Source organism: Scyliorhinus torazame, chromosome 5 (genome assembly GCF_047496885.1).
Source record: "Scyliorhinus torazame isolate Kashiwa2021f chromosome 5, sScyTor2.1, whole genome shotgun sequence".
In the NCBI taxonomy this organism is placed as follows: domain Eukaryota; kingdom Metazoa; phylum Chordata; class Chondrichthyes; order Carcharhiniformes; family Scyliorhinidae; genus Scyliorhinus; species Scyliorhinus torazame.
Window position 1 is genome coordinate 114,766,502 of NC_092711.1, and position 21,662 is coordinate 114,788,163.

Here is a 21,662-nt window from a genome sequence, read left to right on the forward strand (position 1 = left end):
TGTTCCAAGGGAAGTGAGGTGTGGTTGTGTCAATAAGTTCATAAGATATAGGAGCAGAATTAGGCCATTTGGCCAATTGAATCTGCTCCCCCATTCAATCATATCTGACCTTATCCTGGCCGTAAGTCCACCATCCTTCCCATTCGCCATAACCCTTCAACCCATTACCAATTAAAAATCATGATGTGGAGATGCCGGCGTTGGACTGGGGTGAGCACAGTACGAAGTCTTACAACACCAGGTTAAAGTCCAACAGGTTTGTTTCGATGTCACTAGCTTTCGGAGCGCTGCTCCTTCCTCAGGTGAATGAAGAGGTCTCTTCATTCACCTGAGGAAGGAGCAGCGCTCCGAAAGCTAGTGACATCGAAACAAACCTGTTGGACTTTAACCTGGTGTTGTAAGACTTCGTACAATTAAAAATCTGTCTAACTCCTCTTGAAATTTACTCACTGTCCCAGAATTCACCGCACTCTGGGGCAATGAAGTCCACAGAGTCAGCCCTTTGGGAGAAATAGTTTCTCCTCAACTTTGCTACCTTCACTCAGTCATCCAGCCTGTTAAGACACCAACGAAGTCACACTAAGGAGAAGGTTCACAAAGGGCCGAGATCAACATCGACTCTGTGGGAAGGGATTCACTCAGTCATGATATGAGCTGAGACATCAGCAAGTTGTCAAGTGCCTGCAGGGATTGGATTTTGCTCTTTGTGCTGCTGTTAATCAAATCCAGGATTGATGGTCTGACAATATCTGCTGATGTTAACAAATGCTATAATTGGCTACAGTTAAATACTTTCAGATGTCACTGATTTTCAGAGTTACAACGTCCCATTTTAAAAGCACCATCTGTGATATTCTCCTTGAGTCAAGAACTCTTTTTTTTAGGTTCATGAGTTTTATTTGTTGATGTTTTAAATGGGGTGGAGTATTGATCTCCCAACAAGTTTACAGATGTTACATTGCACACCATGAACACCATCCTACTGCATTGGTTTAAAATAAAGATTATGATTTTACCAATGACTTTGGTCTCTTTTATAATTACACTTTGCAAAAAATTTTACAACTGCATAAATATAAAATCTTCCATGAAAATGGTTTAAAACATTCCTGGACACCACCATGTGATGGTTCCAGCAAACAACTTTAATAACTAATCACAATAGCTTGATAGCCAGACGCAGATCTCAACATGGATTGAAGACTAAACAGATCTAAAAGGAAGCATAATAAAACCCATCACCATACACTTAACGTTGCCAAAAAAAAAGCAACTTTTCCTCCCTCCCCGACACAAACTTCAGAGTGCAGTATATTCATACACATGGGCATAACAGAAACAAAATCAAATACCATGGCAATTTTCAGAGTATTTACAACTTGGAAAGCAAAGTGTGCTTAAAAACTGCAACATAATTTGAAGGACCTGTGAATGTACACTCAAACTCACATGAGGCACAAGGCAGCAATACCCAAGAACACAAACACTGCTACACATTAGTGGAATTATAGTTTACAGTAATGGGCATTCCCATAGCTCAAGTATTATCATTTACAGTGGAATAAATATGTACTACTATTGTTTTTAATGTTACATACCGAGGTAAATGCAGAAAGCTAGTGTAAAGCATATAGATTAAGTGTAGGTCCTATATATACGACAGTTTGTTCAAGACTAATTTGAAATAATGGGGAAAATTGTATTATGTAGTTATCACCATACACTTTACACTCAATGCGCACTTCCGTGTTCTGTTTGACGTTCATAAATTGAATAGCAACAAAGAACCGAAGGTATTTTTCCTGCAGACGCTTGCCATGTATGGGTAGTACTGCAAAGGAAAGCCGCTGAATCCTCCCAGTCCAAAGATGTGCAGGTTAGGTGGATTGGCCATGATAAATTGCCCTTCGTGTCCAAAATTGCCCTTAGTGTTGGGTGGGCTTACTGGGTTATGGGGATAGGGTGGAGGTGTGAACCTTGGGTAGGGTGCTCTTTCCAAGAGCTGGTGCAGACTCGATGGGCCGAATGGCCTCCTTCTGCACTGTAAATTCTATGAAAACTATTTCACAGGTCCAACTTTATCTCAGTCTTCTTTCTTTGCTGCACAATGAATGGGAATAATAAACGGATTATAATTGATTTGCAAATCTTCTGCAAGTTCGGTGGAATTCTTTGGAGGCCCGGGATAAAAGTTAAGAATCCTGTTGAGCTTCGGAACAATGCGGGGTTTTCAGCATAACCGTAATTAGGATCATTTAATCCAGAGCAAGTCTTAAACCACGTCCGGTAAAATCTGCACGCTCTCTTCTGTCCTGAATCACCCAGTGGGCCTGCATGAATGTAGGCTGGAGGAATCTCTTCACAGTTCTCAAAAGGAGTGTTGCCACCCTGACTGGAGTCATTGTAAAGATCCAAGAACGTGTTCAAACTTTTCGCAAAACTTTCGTAGGAGTTTGGGTCTGACATACTAAAGGAACTTTCTGTTTTGAACAAATACAGCGTTTGTGATAGTCCTGGGGGTGCAACTCTGTCTTGGTGTTTGGGTTCAAATGGACTAATCGTGAGCAGCAGCGCTTGAATGGTTCCAATGAAGATCCCAGCGAGGCAGCCATAAAAGATCAAGAAGAACCAGAATATCTTGAGCCAACGACTGCCGGTCCTGCCTAAAAAGTGCTTTTTTATTTCGGAATCGCAGAGGAATTTCTTCCAGTCTCCACCTGCCTCCTTGCCCTTGGCCCGGGCCCGGGCCATGCTGTCTCGAGGAGGCTGAGCGGGGGATTGTGGGAGAGTTTGAGGAAAGCTTGGCCTCGCTGTTGAGCAGATGCTGGCCGGCGGCGCGCGCACTCCCTCGCGCGGCGGCCGTTGCTTTTCAAACAAGAAAGGGGCGGGGCGGGGGGGGGGGGGCGGAGGAAGGGAGGGGGAGGGGCGCGGGCATCGGTGGGGCTGGGGGGGGGGGGGGGGGGGGGGGCGGGAAGTGGAGTTGAGAAGCTCCAGGTGTCAGGAGTCCCGCGGAAGGTGAAGCTTCATTCAGGAACTCTGAACAAGAACAAGACAATTCTGAACTTTTACTTCAATCCTAAATTGATGTTTGATCCAAAATCTACAATTCAGAGTTTGAAAGGTTCCACTGATTAACATCTCCAATTAGAAAGTGCTGATTAATCCTTGCTGACAATTGTTACTCTCACATTCCTCACAGTAACATGTCCATTGTGAAATGACATTATCAAGGAGCATTAAACTAAACTGTGAAATATTTCACAGGCACATCAGTAAAAACTTCATCAATCAACATTGATATTGATGAAACTTGGAAGTCACTGAGTTCAATCATTTCTGACACAGCAGCAGCAGCCAGGGTTAGGGGGATAGAGCGGGGGAGTGGGCCGAGGTTGAGTGCTCTTTCACAGGGTCACTGTAGACTCGATGGGCCAAATGGCCTCCTTCTGCACTGGAAAGATCCGACAGGATTCTACGGTAAAGGTGGAACCCACAACACAGACTGGTTTGAGAGCCCCTCAGCAGAGATGACATCTGTCATTGAAGCAAAAAGCAAAGCCGACCTGATGTACAACATAAACCCAACACCGAGAACACGGCATCACTTGAAAGTAGTCAAGACAGTTATGTAAAAGACGGAGAGATTGTGAAAATAAACACTGGACAGCCAACGTCAGTAATTCCACACTGCCTGTGATAACAGAAATCTATGTGCTGTGTGTGCTGGGAAGAAGAGGGCTCTGGGTCTGACCATCACCAAAGGCGTTCCCCTGAAATCCCAGATGGTGACATCCTAACAGATGTCCCGCTGGGTTGAACATGACTGTCAGCTGTGCTCCATCAGACGGACATCTCCCAGTCGCTGTCTGACTCTCCTGCAGCTTCCTGTCATGGTTCAGTTGGACAAGGCCATTGATTGCTCAACAAGCATAAAAGCGCCCAGCAAGGATGGAATTCCAGCTGAACTGCTCAAACACAAAGTCCCATCGACTGTCACACCTTCACGACCTCCTCCTCTGTTGGGAGGTCGGAACCATTCCATGTGCATGTTACTAAAATCATCACAACTGATAAAAACAGCAGGGACAGAGGAGGTTGCAGCAACTACAGGAATGTCTCACTCCTTAGCAGCACCAGGAAGACCTTCACTAGGGTCATGTTTAAAAGATTCATCTACTTGCAGACTGAATGGATACAAAAGCACAGTGCGGTTTCTGTGCTGACAGATCTACAGGAACGTGATCTTCTCCACACACCAGCTGATAATAATAATAATCTGCATTGTCACAAGTAGGCTTATATTAACACTGCAATGAAGTTACTGTGAAAGCCTCTTATCGCCACATTCCAGCGCCTGTTCGGGTACACAGAGGGAGAATTGAGAATGTCCAAATTACCCAACAGCACCTCTTTCGGGACTTGTGGGACGAAATCCACGCATACATGAATAAAACGTGCTTACTCTGCGCATTCAGTCACCTGAGCCGGGAATCAAACCTGGGACCCTGGCGCTGTGAAGCAACTGTGCAACCTACCCACCTACCCACAAAAAGTTGACAAATGAATTGAGAATACAAAGTTTAAAATGGTGTTTGATTCATTTCATATCTGAAAATAAAGTTACGTAAAGTCAACACAGTTTTTCGCATTTCAGCACATTTGCTCCAACACCTTTGAGAGCAGAGAAGTTAACCCTTTCCACTGACAGCACGGTGATGATTTAAACTAAAGACATTGCCTTTTCAAGATTTGGCTTCATCCCATTTGGTATCTTTCAAGACAAAATGTTTAAGAATGGAAAATATCGGAGTTATCTCCAAACTGATTGCAAATTCCTGTTCTTCTGTCTCTGATCTACAAATATATTATGTGAATATTAAATTGGACAGTAAAGATCCTCATTTGTTGCTTTATAGTCTGTGTTGTTCTGAATGATGACAGTATTAACCTTCTCCCTAACCTGTCCTAACCCTTCTGTCCATTCACCAACTGAAACCAGAGACTCCTTGACCTCAGGGTGACATTCCCTGTCTGCCTAGTTATTCCTTTAAATCACGCCCTGAATTGTTGTTAGATTGTTTCATCATGCTGCCATATTTCAACAACAAATGTTGAAATGTTTGCTCCACATCCACAGGGTTTCATCTGTTTAAAGCCACAAACAGAAAGGTCCATTTTTCTCCTGGAGTTTGAGACATGATGCAGAGTTTCAGCCAATGTGGAGAGGCCATTTACCTGCTCTGCCTGTGGGAAGGGATTCACTCAGTCATCACACCTCCTGACACACCAACTTGTTCATACTGATCAGAGACCTTTTAAATGTGAGAAGAACTAGAAAAGCAGAAAGGATTTACTGATTCATCAAGGCAATCACACTGGGGAGAGGCTATTCACCTGCTCCAATTGTGGGAAGAGATTCAACTTGTCCCTCCCACCTTCTGACTCACCAATTTGTTCACACTGATCAGAGACCAATTAATTGTTCTGATTGTGAGAAAACATTTAAAAGCAAAAAGGATCTTCTGTAACACCAGCGCACTCAAACTGGGGACAGGCCATTCACCTGCTCCAAGTTCGGGAAGGAATTCAGCCGATTACCTCACCTTCTGAGACACCATCGAATTCACACTGGGGAGAGACCGTTCATCTGCCCTGTGTGTGGGCAGGAATTCATTGATTCATCCGACCTTCTGATACACCAGCGGGTGCACACTGGGGAGAGACTATACACTTGCCCCGTGTGTAACAAGAAATTCACTCAATCATCCCACCTTACAACACACCAACTTACTCACACTGATCAGAGACCTTTCAAATGCTCTGATTGCGAGAAGGGATTTAAAAGTAAATGGAATCTGCTGACACATGGTTCACAGTGGGGAGAGGCCGTACACCTGCTGTGTGTGTGGGAGGGGGTTCGCTCAGTCAAACAACCTGCAAGCAAGTTCACAGGCGACAGCAGGGGATGGATTCTGCTGTTATTGCTGCTGTGAATCACATCCAGGACTGAATGATGTCTGGATGCCTGTTTCCAGTGGGGTTCCACAGTTCTCTGGTACATATGAATGATTATGAAATTTGCAGATTATACAACAATTCTGCGTATGGTTGACATTGCGGGAGAAAGCCATGGACTGCAGGAAGATATCAGTGGATTGGTCAGATGGGGAGAACAATTGCAAATGGAATTCAATATTTTTTAAACTCCAGCGCCTTTTCAGGTACACAGGGAGAATTCAGAATGTCCGATTCACCAAACAAGCAAATCTTTCAGGACTTGAGGGAGGAAACTGGAGCACGCAGAGGAAATCCAGGCAGACACGAAGAGAACGTGCAGACTCCACACAGACATAATAATCTTTTATTGCCACAAGTATGAGGTTACTGTGAAAAGCCCCAAATCGTCACATTCCGTCACCAGTTGGGGTAAGCTGGTACGGGAATTGAACCCACGCTCTGGCCTTGTTCTGCATTACAACCCAGTGACCGAAGCTGGGAATCGACCCTGGCGCTGTGAAGTAACAGTGTTAACCACTGTGCTACAAACGGTGAGAGATAATGAATTTCAGAGTGAAAACAAGACAAGTGAATGAACTATAAATAGGATGAGACTTAGAACTGGTGAGCAACAGGGAGGCATTGGAGTGCCTATCCACAGGTAGCTGGATAGATCGATCAGGCAGCCAAGAATCCTTTCTTGGATGAGGCCTGGAATATAACAGCAAGGAGATTATGCTAGAACTTTATAAAACACGAAGAGTACAGTGAGAGAATGGAGAAGCATTGTGCTCACTGTATTAATGAACTATAAGTCATGATTCATTAATTAGTATAAATTTATATAATTGCAGTCAGTGTTCAATTGATCAAATCTTGCGGATAAAGTTGAAGCTGAATGACAAGCGATTATAACAGTAAAGAAGTCTGAATTCTTCATTAAGTTAAAATCCAAACTGTTTATATAACAAAAATGAAGAAAATCATTTCAGTTAATTCCTGATAAAAATAACGTGACTTCAGGCAAATGGAACGAGCTGATTGGTGAGTGGCTGATGAATCTTTATTTATTTTAACCAGAAGTTTATTGTTGCTTCAGTCAGTTAATAATGGAATAAATAAAGGCAATGACAGGGCATCCCAATCCTGTGGCGAGCACATCCTGGTCACTGCATTCATCAATGATAAAGTGAGATGATTCATTAATTATCACAAAACTAAAATCAATCTGATCATCGTTCATAGAATTACAGTACGTGGTCCATTCATCAAATCTAGGGGATAAAGATGAAGTTGCGATTGTCAGAGTGAAGACATCTGAATTTTTCAGTCAATTAATCATTTGCGAGGTTTAGATATTAACAATCAACAAAACAGGGTGGCATGGTGGCACACTGGTTAGCACTGCTGCCTGAAGGCGCTGAGGACCTGGTTTCGAGCCTGGCCCCGGGTCACTGTCCGTGTGGAGTTTGCACATTCTCCCCGTGTCTGCCTGTGTTTTACCCCCACAACCAAAGATGTGCAGGGTAGGTGAATTGGCCACACTATATTGTCCCTTAATTGGGAAAAAAAAGAATTGGGTACTCTAAATTTATTTTAAAAAACAATTCACAAAAACATTTCAGTGAATTCCTGATAAAAGTAAGGTGACTTCAGCTCAATGGAAGAAACTGATTAGTGAGAAGCTGATGAATCTTTATTTATTTTAATCTTAAATTTATTTTGTTTAAGTCAACTAATCAAATAACTAAAGACCTGGCCGGGGATTCCAGTCCTGCTCCACGTGGGAAACCAGGATACTTCTCATGTCCAGAACAATCACAAGTGCAGGAAGTGAATCAGCTGGAGCAGCAAGAAGGGCAGTGGTCGAGAGGTATGTTTGTGATTGGTGGAGTATTTCCAGTGGGATTCTAGATTTCCCAGGACATGATTCCGTGCTTCTTGAGTTCTATATCAATGCTTTAGACTTTAACCTGGGGACATGATTAAGTCATTTGCGGTCCTCTTTTTGACAGTGAGCAAGAAAGCTGCAGACTTTTATTATTAATTTATGGGATGTGGCTTCACTGGTTAGGCCAGCATTTATTGTGCATCCCTCGATGCCCTTCAAAACGTGGTGGGGAGTTTCCTTCTTGAACCGCTGCAGTCCTACAGGTGTAGGTACACCCACTGTGCTGTTAGGGAGAGAATTCCAGGATTTTCTCCTAGCGACAGCAAAGGAACGGTGATATATTTCCCAGTCAGGGTAGTGAGTGACTTGGAGGGGAGCCTCCAGGTGGCGGGATTCCCAGTGATCTGCTGCTCTTGGCCTTCCAGATCATGGTCATGGATTTGGAAGGTGCTGACTAAGGAACATTGGTGATGGTACACATGGCTGTCACTGTTCGTCGGTGATGGATGGTTTGAATGTTTGTGGAGGAGGAGCAATCAAGCGGGCTGCTTTGTCCTGGATGCTGTTGAACTTCTTGAGTGTTGTTGGAGCTGAACTCATCCAGGCAAGTGGAGAGTATTCTATTACACTCCTGACTTGTGCTTTGCAGATGGTGGACAGGCTTTGGGGGGGGGGGGGGGGGGGTGGTCAGGACATGAGTTACCCTTTATAGAATTCCTAGTTTTTGACCTGCCCTGGTAGCCGCAATGCGAATATGGCTCGTCCAGTTGTTTTTGATCAATGGCACCCCCCAGGATGTTCATTGTGGGGGATTCAGCGATGGTAATGTCATTGAATGTCAAGGGGCGATGGTTAGATCCTCTCTAGGAGGAGGTGGTCATTGCCTGACACTTGTGTGGCACGAATGTAACTTGCCACTTATCAGCCCAAGCCTGGATATTGTCCAGGTCTTGCTGCATTTGGACAAGGGCTGCTTCATTATTTGAGGAGTCACGCATGGTGCTGAACATTGTGCAGTTATGCGCAAACATCCCCACTTCTGACCTTATGATGAAGGCAGATCATTAATGAAGCAGCTAAAGATGGTTGGGCCAAGGACACTGCTCTGAGGAACTCCTGCAGTGATGTCCTGGAGCTGAAATGGTTGGCTTCCAACCACCACTACCATCTTCCTTTATACCAGGTACGACTCCAACCAGCGGAGAGTGTTCCCCGATTCCCATTGACTCCAGATGAGCTGGGGCTCCTTGATGCCATACTCGGTCAAATGCTGCCTTGATGTCAAGGGCAGTCACTCTCACCTCACCTCTGGCATTCAGCGCTTTTGTGCATGTTTGAACCAAGGCTGTAATGACTGCAGGAAGACATCATTAGACTGATCAGCGGGCCAGAAAAGTAGCAAACTGAGGTCAATCCAGAGAAGCGCGGGGTAATAAATACATTTGGGGAGGAAAAACACGACAAAGGGAAAGAATATGAATGGTATGATAGTGAGGTGTAGAGGGACAGAGAGGCATAAGAGTGCATGTCACAGATCCCCGAAGGTGACAGGAGAGGTAGATACAGTGATTGTAAAGGCAGAGAGGATACTTTGTTATTCACAGGGACACAGAGTACTAGAGCAGGGAATATTCCCAGAAATGTCCATTGGAGTAAAGACCTGAAACCCCTCTCTGCACAGATGCTGCCAGAGCTGCTGAGTATTTCCAGCATTTTCTGTTTTTATATAAGATCAGGGAGGTTATACTGGAGCTATGCAAAACACTAGTTAAACCACAGCTGCATTACTGAGTACTGTTCTGGTCACCACATTACAGGAAGGATGTGTTCATACTAGAGAGGATGCAGAGGGGATTGACGAGGATGTTGACACAAATGGAGAATTTTACCAGTGAGGAAAGATTGGAGAGGCTGAGGTGGTTTTCTGTGGAACAGAGAATGCTGAGGAGAGATTAACTGAGGTGTTTAACATTATGAGGGGCCCGGATAGAATGGATAAGAAGGATCTATTTCATTAACAGATCAATAACCAAGGGGTTTAGATTTAAAGTAATTAGCAGAGGATTGGGAGTGGAAGGGGGATAATGGATCTCTGTATCTATTCAGAACCCTGGATATGCGTTATCCCTTCTCAGTTCCCGAATAACAGAGATCAAGTCTGTGCTTTTTGGCAAAATCCAGTTGAACTTTATTTGTCAGCTGTGCCACTGGAAAACTTGTTTTTGATACAAAATTTAGAAAGAACTAGCCCTGCAGCAAGCTAGTCAGATTAATTGTCTTTCATGAATATAGAAATTGAGTTTTCATTCAAATCATAATACACCAGATAAAATAACTGGGCAATTGCAATTAGCATGGTAGCATTGTGGATAGCACAATTGCTTCACAGCTCCAGGGTCCCAGGTTCGATTCCCAGCTTGGGTCACTGTCTGTGCGGAGTCTGCACATCCTCCCCGTGTGTGCGTGGGTTTCCTCCGGGTGCTCTGGTTTCCTCCCACAGTCCAAAGATGTGCAGGTTTGGTGGATTGGCCATGATAAATTGCGCTTAGTGACCAAAATTGCCCTTAGTGTGGGGTGGGGTTACTGGGTTATGGGGATAGGGCGGAGGTGTTGACCTTGGGTAGGGTGCTCTTTCCAAGAGCCGGTGCAGACTCGATGGGCCGAATGGCCTCCTTCTGCACTGTAAATTCTATGATAATCTAAGCACAGCGAGCAGCAAAGGTTTCAGAAATATCGATGGAGTGAGCAAGAAGAGAAACAGAACAGAGCAACAGAAGCACTTTTCCATTCCGGTAAGTGATTCTTAAGAGAATTGTTATCTCAAAGTCTGGCCTTTTTACTGCTGATTGGCTTTAACTAATTTATAATTAATCAATTCGACCAAAGTGTCTGTCCATCAATTCAAGAGATTAGGTATGTGAATATGTTGGTGTAATTTTCCCATTCCATCGCTTGCCAATTCTCCAAATTATCGACAACTGCATCTCAACATTTATTGAAAAAACACAGCCTTCAGGGCATTATGACCTCAGACTGTCTATTACCATGGAAACGGGACAGCTGTGCTGGAAAAGCAGCAGCATACAATGGGGTCTTTTAGCTAGTTGGTGTCACTGACCTTGCTTGTCTCAAGCAATTTGCAAATGTTAAAATCTAGGTTTAATGAAAGAAAATGAAAGTGTATGATCTGTATTAACCCTTAATGGGTTTCCAGCTACTGTTGCACTCAAATAATGCTTAATATGCTAAATGAGTTCTCACTTCACCCTTTTACCTTTATCATCTCTAGCTAACTAGAAAAGCCAATTTCTCTCAGTCTTCTCCCTTTTGATTCTTCTAAAGATTAATAAGATGAATCAAAATAACGCATTGAAATTAAGGAAGAAATGCGACAGGATAGAAGTAAGCGCGGGGAGGAACTCATTCACATTGTTGTGAATGGTTCACTTGTTTGAGAACAGCCTTCAACACTGGAGCGGGCAAAGCTTTGCAAGCATTACAAGCATTCTGGAAGTATTTTATTCAGAAAAGTAATTATACAGTACAATAACAATTCAGTAATAATGGAAATTGATTATATGATTGCAGTAATAATTGGGTAATAATGCTGCAATAAAAGTTCAATAGTAGGAGCCTTGTTCAATGTCTTGGGCTGGTGGTGCAGTTGGACCACTATGAACCACTTTGATTGTTGGGGTATTATGGGTAGCCATACATTGGCCAATGCATCTGATCAGCAAGACCCACTATGTAAATGACAAGTCCAAAAATGAACAATCAGAGAAATCCCTGAATGATGGAAATTCCTGTGCCACCCACCCATCCAGAGAGCCATCCCCAAAGAGTGGTGTCAGAGGGTTGGTAAAGTTTCCCAACTTCCTCTTGAATATGTGCTGAGAAGCTTTTGATTTATTCTGATCACTGGGATGTAGGTGCAACACTCTGCACCAATCAGGGCACAGGTGCCACCTTTTTCGGCTAGCAAATAGTCAAGTGCCACCCAATTCTGTAAAGCCACAGTTCGAATGGCTAGCATCTCGGCTGAAATGCTACTTAAGGTTCGGGCAGTGTCATTGGCTATTTTCTCTAAGGCTGCGGCCAATTTAATGTATTCTCTGGTCAATACAATGACGCCATAGGCAGGGATGAGAGCAGAAAAGAATTTCTCAGCCCCTGTGATCTCGCGTTTAGATCTCATGATGATAGTGGTAGGTTGATATTTCTCAAACTGTGGGATGAGAGGTCCATGTTTTGAGTCTGCATTTATAGCATCGGCTAGGGAAAGGGAATGGCAGATGAAGGGGACAATGAATCAGAAATAGCACGCTCCTCTCAAGCTCATTGGGAGCCAAGGGTATGCAGTATTAGCGCAGATGTAATAGGTGACATGATAGGTAGAATATTGGGCAACCACTTGTGGGGACCAACGTTCTGTACAATTTGTCCCATTGGTGTGATCAGATAGCCCTTTAAAGTCGATGGGATTCCCTTCATGTCCATAGACCTTTCTTGTGTCATGAGTGCACTGTGTACTGGCACTCACATCCAAATAATATTCACATTTACTGTGTCCCGCATTCCAAGCTCTATGATTATAGCCGATTAAACATATGGTCCCAGTTGGGAAGGTTACTTGGGGTGGTTTCTGTTTCCGATCACAGACATGTTGATACCAACCCTTGAAAGTGTTTAATGGGAGGCCTGCAGATCGCCATCTCTGAACCTCATCGTTTATCATTTCTTTGGTTCTGGTGTCTCCACATTGGGGAAGGGAAGAGTCGGGATTTTGGAAAATGTACCATTCTGCCATTTGGGATAAAGTAAAAGGAACAGGCTGCAGTGGGATACCTGCTTGGGAATTGGTAGGAATAGAAGAACATACCCAGTACTCAGAGACATTAAAGTCTCTGGCATAGGTATAGGACATGTAAAGGAACGTGTTAACATTGAACTCCTGGGTAAGGCCTGCTGGGCCAAACATGTAACTGAAAATCAATATTATGGCAAACAATTTTACAGATTCTGATTTTGGTACGCGTGCTTCACATGTGACGTGTGAAGCCATGATTTATTTCCTTGGAGTTTCACGGCTGATTGGGTTGTGAGTAATATCTGGTAGGGGCTTTCCCACTTGGCTCCTAACGGTTCGCGCTGAATTTGTTTGCTGTAAACGGATTCGCCAGGCACCAAGTTGTGGCCCCCCTCAGGAGGATCGCCCCACGCCGCCAACACCTGACAGCATTTGTTAAGTTTTGACAATAACTAAGTAAAGCATCAACTCATCAGATGACAGTCTGCCTTTCTTAAGTCAATAGTTCCCGGCAGGGACATGGGTCTGCCAGTGATGACCTCAAATGGGCTTAGGCCTGTGGTTCAGTTTGCACAAAACTAGTGGCAAGGCTTGAATCCAATTCCTGCCTTCTTGATTGTATTTGGACAATCGTTCTTTTAAAGTCTGGTTCATGTGTTCCACTTGTCCTGATGATTCTGGATGATCAGGGCAGTGTAGATTCCAATCGATGTTCAGTAATCTGCACACCTCCTGGCAAACAGCAACTGTAAAGTGGGTTCCATTGTCTGAATCAATGCTAGCTGGTACTCCCCATCTGGGAATATAGTCTTTGCACAGAACTTTGGCTGTATGGTTGGCTGTTGCCCTCCTGGCTGGAGCAGCCATGACCCATCGAGAGAACGTATCCACTATTACAAGGATGTCAGTGTATCTTTGACATGTAGGAAGGGTGATGTAATCGACCTGTATGTTCTGGAATGGTCCTGCAGGGGCAGGAGCTTTTAGCTGAGGCATTGATGTTATAGGTCGTAAGTTCTTTTTACAGGTTACACAGCGGTTTGATACCAATTGTGCATGTTTTTTGAATCTTTGCCACACCAACTTTTCTGGAATTGAGCCATCATCTGTCCTGGGGCTAATTGTCCCCATGAATGGATCTGTTGGGCCAGAAATGGCATCAGTGCCTGTGGTGCAACTGGTTTATCAGTCTGAACTTGTCTCCAAATATCATCACCATACAACTGGATACCTGAGTCTAACCATGACCATTTCTCTTTGTGCCGAGTCATGTTGCATTTCACGTAGATCTTGTAATAAATCGGTCACTCCCAATTTGTAGATGTGTCTTCGTTCTGCTGAAGAATCCCACTGGGAGGCAGCTTCCTTTGCTACTCGGTCTGCAAGGGCGTTTCCTTGTGCTTCTGTAGTGTTGTCTTGAGTATGGGCCTTACACTTTAGAATGGATACTTCTTTTGGCAAAGCTATGGCTTCTGGGAGGTCATCATTTCAGTGGTGGGAATCTAGAACTCACTGTCTGATAGGGTCAAAGAAGCAGAAATCCTGATCACTTTAAAATAAATGTCTTGGATATCCAATTGAAGGACTGGGATATACAGGACAATCGACTGAGATCTGCAAAATGGGATTAAGCAGAATAGCTCCACTTCAGCCAGCACTCACACAATGGGCCAAATGGCCTCGATCTGCACTAGAACCTTTGAGGTTTTTACTCTGATAGTTGGAGTTTGTTTCTGATGATAATAACCTCGAAGGGACTGGAGTTTAACATTCTAGATATTGGTGAAATAAATCAGCTGTTTTAAACACGTTGTACATTTTTGTGTTTCCAGCCGAAGTGGTTAACATCACCTGGCTGGAGCTCAGAAAGGACAATCTCACCTCATAGAATCAGAGAATTTACCTGTTCATTGATGGGACGTTTGCGAGCCGAGGGGCACTGGAGGAGAAGTTTGGGCTACCCCCGGGAAATGCTTTCAGGTACATGCAAGTGAGGGTGTTTGTGAGGCGACAGGTGAGGGAATTCCCGTTGCTCCCGGCACAGGGGATTCAAGATAGGGTGATTTTGGGTGTATGGGTCGGAGAGGGCAAGGTGTCGGCGATATACCAGGAGATGAAAGAAGAGGGGGAGTCGTTGGTAGAGGAGCTGAAGGGTAAATGGGAGGAGGAGTTGGGGAAGGAGATTGAGGAGGGGCTATGGGCTGATGCCCTAAGTCGGGTTAATTCCTCTTCTTCGTGTGCCAGGCTTAGCCTGATACAATTTAAGGTGGTTCATAGAGCGCATATGACGGGGGCGAGGCTGAGTAGGTTCTTTGGGGTGGAGGACAGATGTGGGAGGTGCTCAGGAAGTCCGGCAAACCATGTCCATATGTTTTGGTCATGCCCGGCACTGGAGGGGTACTGGAGGGGTTCTGGAGGGGAGTGGCGGGAACAGTATCTAAGGTGGTGAAAGTCCGGGTCAAGTCAGGCTGGGGGCTAGCACTATTTGGAGTAGTGGATGAACCAGGAGTGCAAGAGGCGAAAGAGGCCGGCATTCTGGCCTTTGCGTCCCTAGTCGCCGAAGGATCTTGTTAATGTGGAAGGAGGCGAAGCCCCCCAGCGTGGAGGCCTGGATAAATGATATGGCAGGGTTTATCAAGTTGGAGAGGATAAAGTTTGCCTTGAGAGAGTCTGCGCAGGGGTTCTACAGGTGATGGCAACCGTTCCTAGACTACCTCGCAGAGCATTAGATGAAGGTCGGTCAGCAGCAGCAGCAACCCGGGGGAGGGCGGGGGGGGGGGAGGGGGGGGGGGGAGGGGAGCAGGGGAGGGGGGGAGGGGGAGGGGGGGGAGGGGAGCAGGGGAGGGGGGGAGGGGGAGGGGGGGAGGAAAGGGGAGGGGGAGGGGGGGAGGGAGGGGGAGGCTGGGGGGGGGAGGGGGAGGCTGGGGGGGAGGGGGAGGCTGGGGAGGGAGGCTGGGGGGGAGGGGGGAGGCTGGGGGGAGGGGGGGATATCTTTTGTGGGGGGGGGGAGGGAGGGGGAAGAGAGGTTTATTTGGGGGGCATTCGAGCAAGAAAATACATGAATGAGCCGGAAAACTGACATGTACGGGAGGAATCCAATGTACAAAGCTCTGTATCATATCGAATTACCATGTTCATGTCTTGCTATGTGAGCTTTCTTTTTGTTACGGGGGGGGGGGGTGGGGGTTTGTTTGTAAGGGTGAAAAGTTTTGTTTAAAAAATTCTTAATAAATATATATTTTTAAAAAAGAATAAGAGAATTTCATAGATATCATAGAATTTACAGTGCAGAAGGAGAATTTACAGTGCAGAAGGAGGCTATTCGGCCCATCGAGTCTGCACCGGCCCTTGGAAAGAGCACCCTAACAAAGGTCACACCTCCACCCTATCCCCACAACCCAGCAACCCCGCCCAACACTAAGGGCAATTTATCATGCCCAATTCACCTAACCTGCACATCTTTGGACTGTGGGAGGAAACCGGAGCACCCGGAGGAAACCCATGCACACACAGGGAGGATGTGCAGACTCCGCACAGAAAATTACCCAAGCCGGGAGTCGAACCCGGATCCTTGGAGCTGAAAATCAACAGTGCTAACCACTGTGCTACCGTGCCACCCTTGTATCCAAGCTCCCGGATTGTCTGTCTTTCTCTCCGGGTAAGATTCTGTTTGTCTCTTGTATTTCACTGTGACAGGGCGGAGACCTGATTGAAGGGAGTCAAACATGGGAGTTCTGGGAAAGATGGGCAAGATTTGGGAGGTGACAACATGTTCAAAGAGTTTGGAGAGGAGAGGGAGGTTGAAGATGGGGCAGTAATTTGTAAGGATGGCAGGGTCAAGTGTTTGTTTTATTGAGGGGGTGATGATGGCAGATTTGAAGGACAGAGGGACAGTACCTGAAGTGTGAGAAATGTTGACAATATCCATGGACACAGGGTAGTTGGCTGTCAGTAGCTCAGTGGGAAGAGGGTCGATGGAGCAGGAGTTGGGTATCATGGACAAGATGAGCTCTGAGAGGGCATGAGGGGAGATGGGAAAGAAACTAGAGAAAGATGTGGGTTCAGGGCTCGGGAAAGGATGAAATTTAGAGACAGTTTGGTCCGGTGGGCTCGTGGAAGGGAGGGAAGCAGCAGAGGCGGCTGATCGGATTTACTCAATCTCAGTCACAAAGAAGCTCCACAAGCTCCTCACACTTTTTGTTGGAGGTGAGGATGGAAGAGACAGGGGACAGCGAGAGTACTTCAAAAGGAACTAACTTGTGTCAAAGATATTAAAAAGTTCCAGCACACTGCATATTTCACACAAATCTAATTTATTTGACTTTTAGCCAGAATATTAGCCCCTGTAAAATGGGCTGGAATTGTTATCAGCAGAGAGAGAGCCAAATTAACATGGTTCAGTCTCAATGTGAGTAACAGCAAAATCCAATCACTGTGGTTACTTGTGGCCTCGTTGATGTGTCTGCAGGTTGGATGACTGAGTGAATCCCTTCCCACACTTGGAGCAGGTGAATGGCCTCTCTCCAGTGTGAACTCGCTGGTGTGTCTGCAGGGCAGATAACTGAGTGAATCCCTTCCCACACTTGGCGCAGGTGAATGGCCTCTCCCCAGTGTGAATTCGCTGGTGTGTCCGCAGGTTGGATACCTGAGTGAATCCCTTCCCACACTTGGCACAGGCGAATGGCCTCATCCCAGTGTCAACTCGCTGATGCTTCTGCAGGTCAGATGACTGAGTGAATCCCTTCCCACAGGGTGCGCAGGCGAATTGCCTCTCTCCAGTGTGAATTCGCTGATGTACAGTGAGGTGAGATGATTGTCTGAACCCAGTCCCGCAGTGAGAGCACCTGAACGGCCTCTCGTCAGTGTGAACACCTTGATGGCTCATCAGTTCCCCAGAACTTTTATAGCACTTCCCGCAGTCTGGACATTGGAACGGTCTCTCATCAGTGTGAACTCGCTGGTGACTCAGCAGGTTGGATGACCGAGTGAATCCCTTCCCACATTTGGAGCAGGTGAATGGTCTCTCCCCAGTGTGAATTCGCTGGTGCATTTTCAGGTTTAATGACCGAGTGAATCCCTTCCCACACTTGGAGCAGGCGAATGGCCTCTCCCCAGTGTGACTTCGCTGATGTACAGCGAGGTCAGATGATCGCCTGAACCCAGTCCCGCAGTGAGAGCACCTAAATGGTCTGTCATCAGTGTGAACACGTTGATGGCGAATCAGTTCCCCAGAACTTTTATAGCACTTCCCGCAATCTGAACACTGAAACGGTCTCTCATCAGTGTGAACTCGCTGGTGACTCAGCAGGTTGGATGAAGTGGTGAATCCCTTCCCACACTGTGAGCAGGTGAATGGTCACTCCCCAGTGTGAACTCGCTGGTGACTCAGCAGGTTGGCTGAAATAGTAAATCCCTTCCCACACTTGGAGCAGGTGAATGGTTTCTCCCCAGTGTGACTGCGTCGATGAGTTTCCAGCTGGGATGGGGAAGTGAATCCTTTCCCACAGTCCGCACATTTCCACGGTTTCTCCTCAGTGTGACTGCATTTGTGGCTTGTGAGGCCTGACGATTGACTGTATCCTCGTCCACACACACAACACGAGTACGGTTTCTCCCCACTGTGAACAATGCTTTTTCCTTCCATGTTCAATGATATTCCAATGATATTCAGGATATGATAAATTGAGGACTCTGTCAGATCCTGATGTGATGCTTGGTTTGAGTTTCCGGACTTTGATGCCTCCCCTTCGAACACCCTGTTAAATTGATTTAAAACAGAAAATAGGGAGTGAGAGAGAACCCACAAAACACAAAGGCAGATGGTGAAATTGAGCTGAATGAATCTGGTCATTTGTGGGGCCGGCACTGGGAAAAAGTGACCATGAAAACTGCTGGATTATTATTAAAAACCCAACTGGCCTCTTTGGGAGGAGAGAGGAAGAGGTGAAGAGGGATTTTGTATATCTACAAGTCAGATTAAAGAGAATAGATGGCAAAGCAAACTCGATCTTGAGCGTCATAAACAGTAATATTGATACCAAAACTATGCTTCTGGTGGCACAGTGATTAGCACTGCTGCCTCACAGCGCCAGGGACCCGGGTTCAATTCCGGCCTTGGTGACTGTGTGGAGTTCCTCCCAGTGTCTGCGAGAGTTTCCACCCGGTGCTCAGGTTTCCTCCAACAGTCAAAAGAAGGGCAGGTTTGGTGGATTGGGCTTGATAGATTGCCCGTTAGTCTCCAGGGATGTGCAGGTTAGGTGGGGCTATGGGGTTACAGGGACAGGGTAGGGGTATGGGCCTAGGCAGGGTGCCCTTTCAGAGTTGGTGCAGACTCGATGGGCTGAATGGCCTCCTTCTGCACTGTAGGAATTCTATGGTTCTAATTCCATTCTATGAATCTTTCTAAAGCTTTGGTCACCACTCTTCAGGAAGAATAGGAAGGTTCTTGAGAAGGTGCAGAGGAGATTTACCAGAATGGTTCCAACAAAGGAAGTTGAGGGGAAATTTGATTCAGGGACACAAGATTATGCCAGATTTGCATCAGGTGGACAAAGAAACTCTGTTTCCATTCACTGATCGTACAAGCAGCCGGGACACAGATTTAAAGTTTTGGGTAAAACCTGGATTGATCTATATAAGATCCTGAGGGGTCTTGACAGGGTGAATGTGGAGAGGGTGTTTCTTCTTGTGGGAGAATGTAGAACGAGGCGTCACTGTTGCAAAATAAGCGGTCACCCATTTCAGATGGAGATGAGGATTTTTTATTCTCTTGAGGGTTGTAAGACTTTGGAACTCGCGTCCTTAAAAGGCAGTGGAAGCAGAGACCTTGAATATTTTTAAGGCAGAGCTGGATAGATTCTTGATGAGCAAGGGGGTGAAAGGTTGACGAATGTGATATAAAATAGTTACTTTAGAGATACTAGTTAATGTAATGTAGAAATAAGCCACTTTGATTTTTGCAGTTAGGGACAAAGGACTTTGAGACCGCATGGAAAAAGCAGGAAGAGGTGTGTCTATGAGAGTGAGACTGCATTGATAGGGGCCAGAGAAAGGGATTGGAAGTGAGCCAATCAGAATAGATCGAACAGGTCAGGAGGGACCTAGGCTGACCTATGTCCGTCGAGTATGTGAAACTTGATACCATTTGAACTGATTTTGCAGAGATCCCTTTGTCTGTTAGTTCAGTCGTTTTCTGGAGTGTAAGAGGCAGGATGTCCTGTTACATTTCTGTAAGATGATTCAAGCTTGCAAGCTAAATAAATAACTTCTGTTTACGTGCGAATCCGTCTCAACTTTTATTGAGGCCAGACTGACAGAGAAAGAAATTTGGGGATCAACATTTGGTGCCGAAAACCGGGATTTCTCTGGGCGATCCTGATCCAACTGCGAAATCAGAATTAGACTGATTATGAACAGGAGGACGGGAACAAAGGGCCCTCAATGTAGAAATGGAAAACGACCAGCATTGATTGTTCCCCTCTTCTTATCGTCTGATTAGTCTGGTCACTCGCGGTTGGCACAGAAAGACCGCCTCGACGAAATCACAGGTCAGTCTGGGGATTAGCACTTTAATTGATGGGATTTCATATTGTTGTTTCGGCTTAGGTTAGGGTTTTGGGCTGATGGGACTTTAAATAATGAAGGTTCAGTCTATTATCGGGGTTCAGAGGCTGATGGGACTTTAAATAATAAAGGTTCAGTCTATTATTAGGGTTCAGAGGCTGATGTGACTTAAATAATAAAGGTTCAGTCTATTATTAGGGTTCAGAGGCTGATGTGACTTAAATAATAAAGGTTCAGTCTATTATCAGGGTTCAGAGGCTGATGGGACTTTAAATAATAAAGGTTCAGTCTATTATATGGGTTCAGGGGCTGATGGGACTTCAATAGATGGGGGTTCAGTCCAGTATAACTGTTTTTAAATCTGAAGATGGTTCAACTCTATGTGTGAGTGTTTTAAATATATAGTTGATTAAGCTAAAATTGTCTCCTTGGACTGTAAAGTTCCGAGGTCTAGTTGAGATTGTGAGGTTGAAGCAGAAGTCTCTCAAAGGGTTAACAGCAGCAGGCGGAGTTGAAAACAGACAGTGCTTCTCACTCAGGCCTTGAGATAACAGCGCCAGTCTGCAGTGTAATCGGATACCTTTCCTTTGAGTCAGTGAACACCAGCAAAGTTACGTTTTGAATTAATTAAAGGAAACCAGTGGGTTTCTCCACCTCTTTGATAAAAGTTATTATTTTCGAAAGCAATTGATTGAAATTGCCAGAATCTTAAATTTTACTTACTTGAAATAAGGTTTATCTCATTTTATATGGAGATTAATAGAAACTTAAAGAAGATCATGGACACCATTTTAAAAAGTGTCAATCTGGAGATGATAATTGATTTTGCTAATACTTATGATAGTTGATTTTGCTAATACTGTGTATGTAACAGAAAAAAAACTTGTTAAAAGAAAAATTGTTAAGATAAAGAAATAATTAAGTTGTAAATGTTATACAAGTTTGTGTTAAGCAAATTGTAAATTTAGTTCTGAGTTGAGATCAGAGCTAAGCTTGCAAGTTGCAGTAATTCAATTTGAATTTTCAAACATTTTTAAGTTTTAAAAAAAAGAGAGCAAATAGAGAAAAGAAGGACACAGATCTTGAATGCGTTGAATAGCACATTTCAAAGGCCCATAAATCTTTCTGTTATCTTAGACCTAAAACCTAGGAAGATTGACGAGCCATAGGAATGTCTGGGGCGTTTTAATGAAATCTACCGGGGGCAGTCAGGCGATTTGCTATATCAAACTGGTCAGAATTCCCCTCAATACTGTGCTATGTTAATGCATTGCCTACCACCTTCTGTGGTTACTGCTGTGAAATGTAATAACATGAATTGGACAGAGAACGACCCTTCCCAGATGGCAAGGGCAGTCAGATTTTACTGGAAGGAGGGTGTAGGCCAAGAAGGAGGCTCAG

General features: G+C 45.0%; 1 protein-coding gene and 1 pseudogene across 1 annotated transcript in view; both read right to left on the reverse strand.

The window, feature by feature from the left end:
- LOC140419525 (uncharacterized) overlaps positions 1-21,662 on the reverse strand; it is a 33,959-nt gene that overhangs the window by 4,801 nt on the left and 7,496 nt on the right. Inside the window, 1 exon segment of the mRNA XM_072503429.1 lies at positions 17,141-18,454. Within this exon segment, the coding sequence (XP_072359530.1) occupies positions 17,141-18,454 (1,314 nt within the window).
- LOC140419520 (sodium/potassium-transporting ATPase subunit beta-1-like) lies at positions 875-2,777 on the reverse strand (annotated as a pseudogene).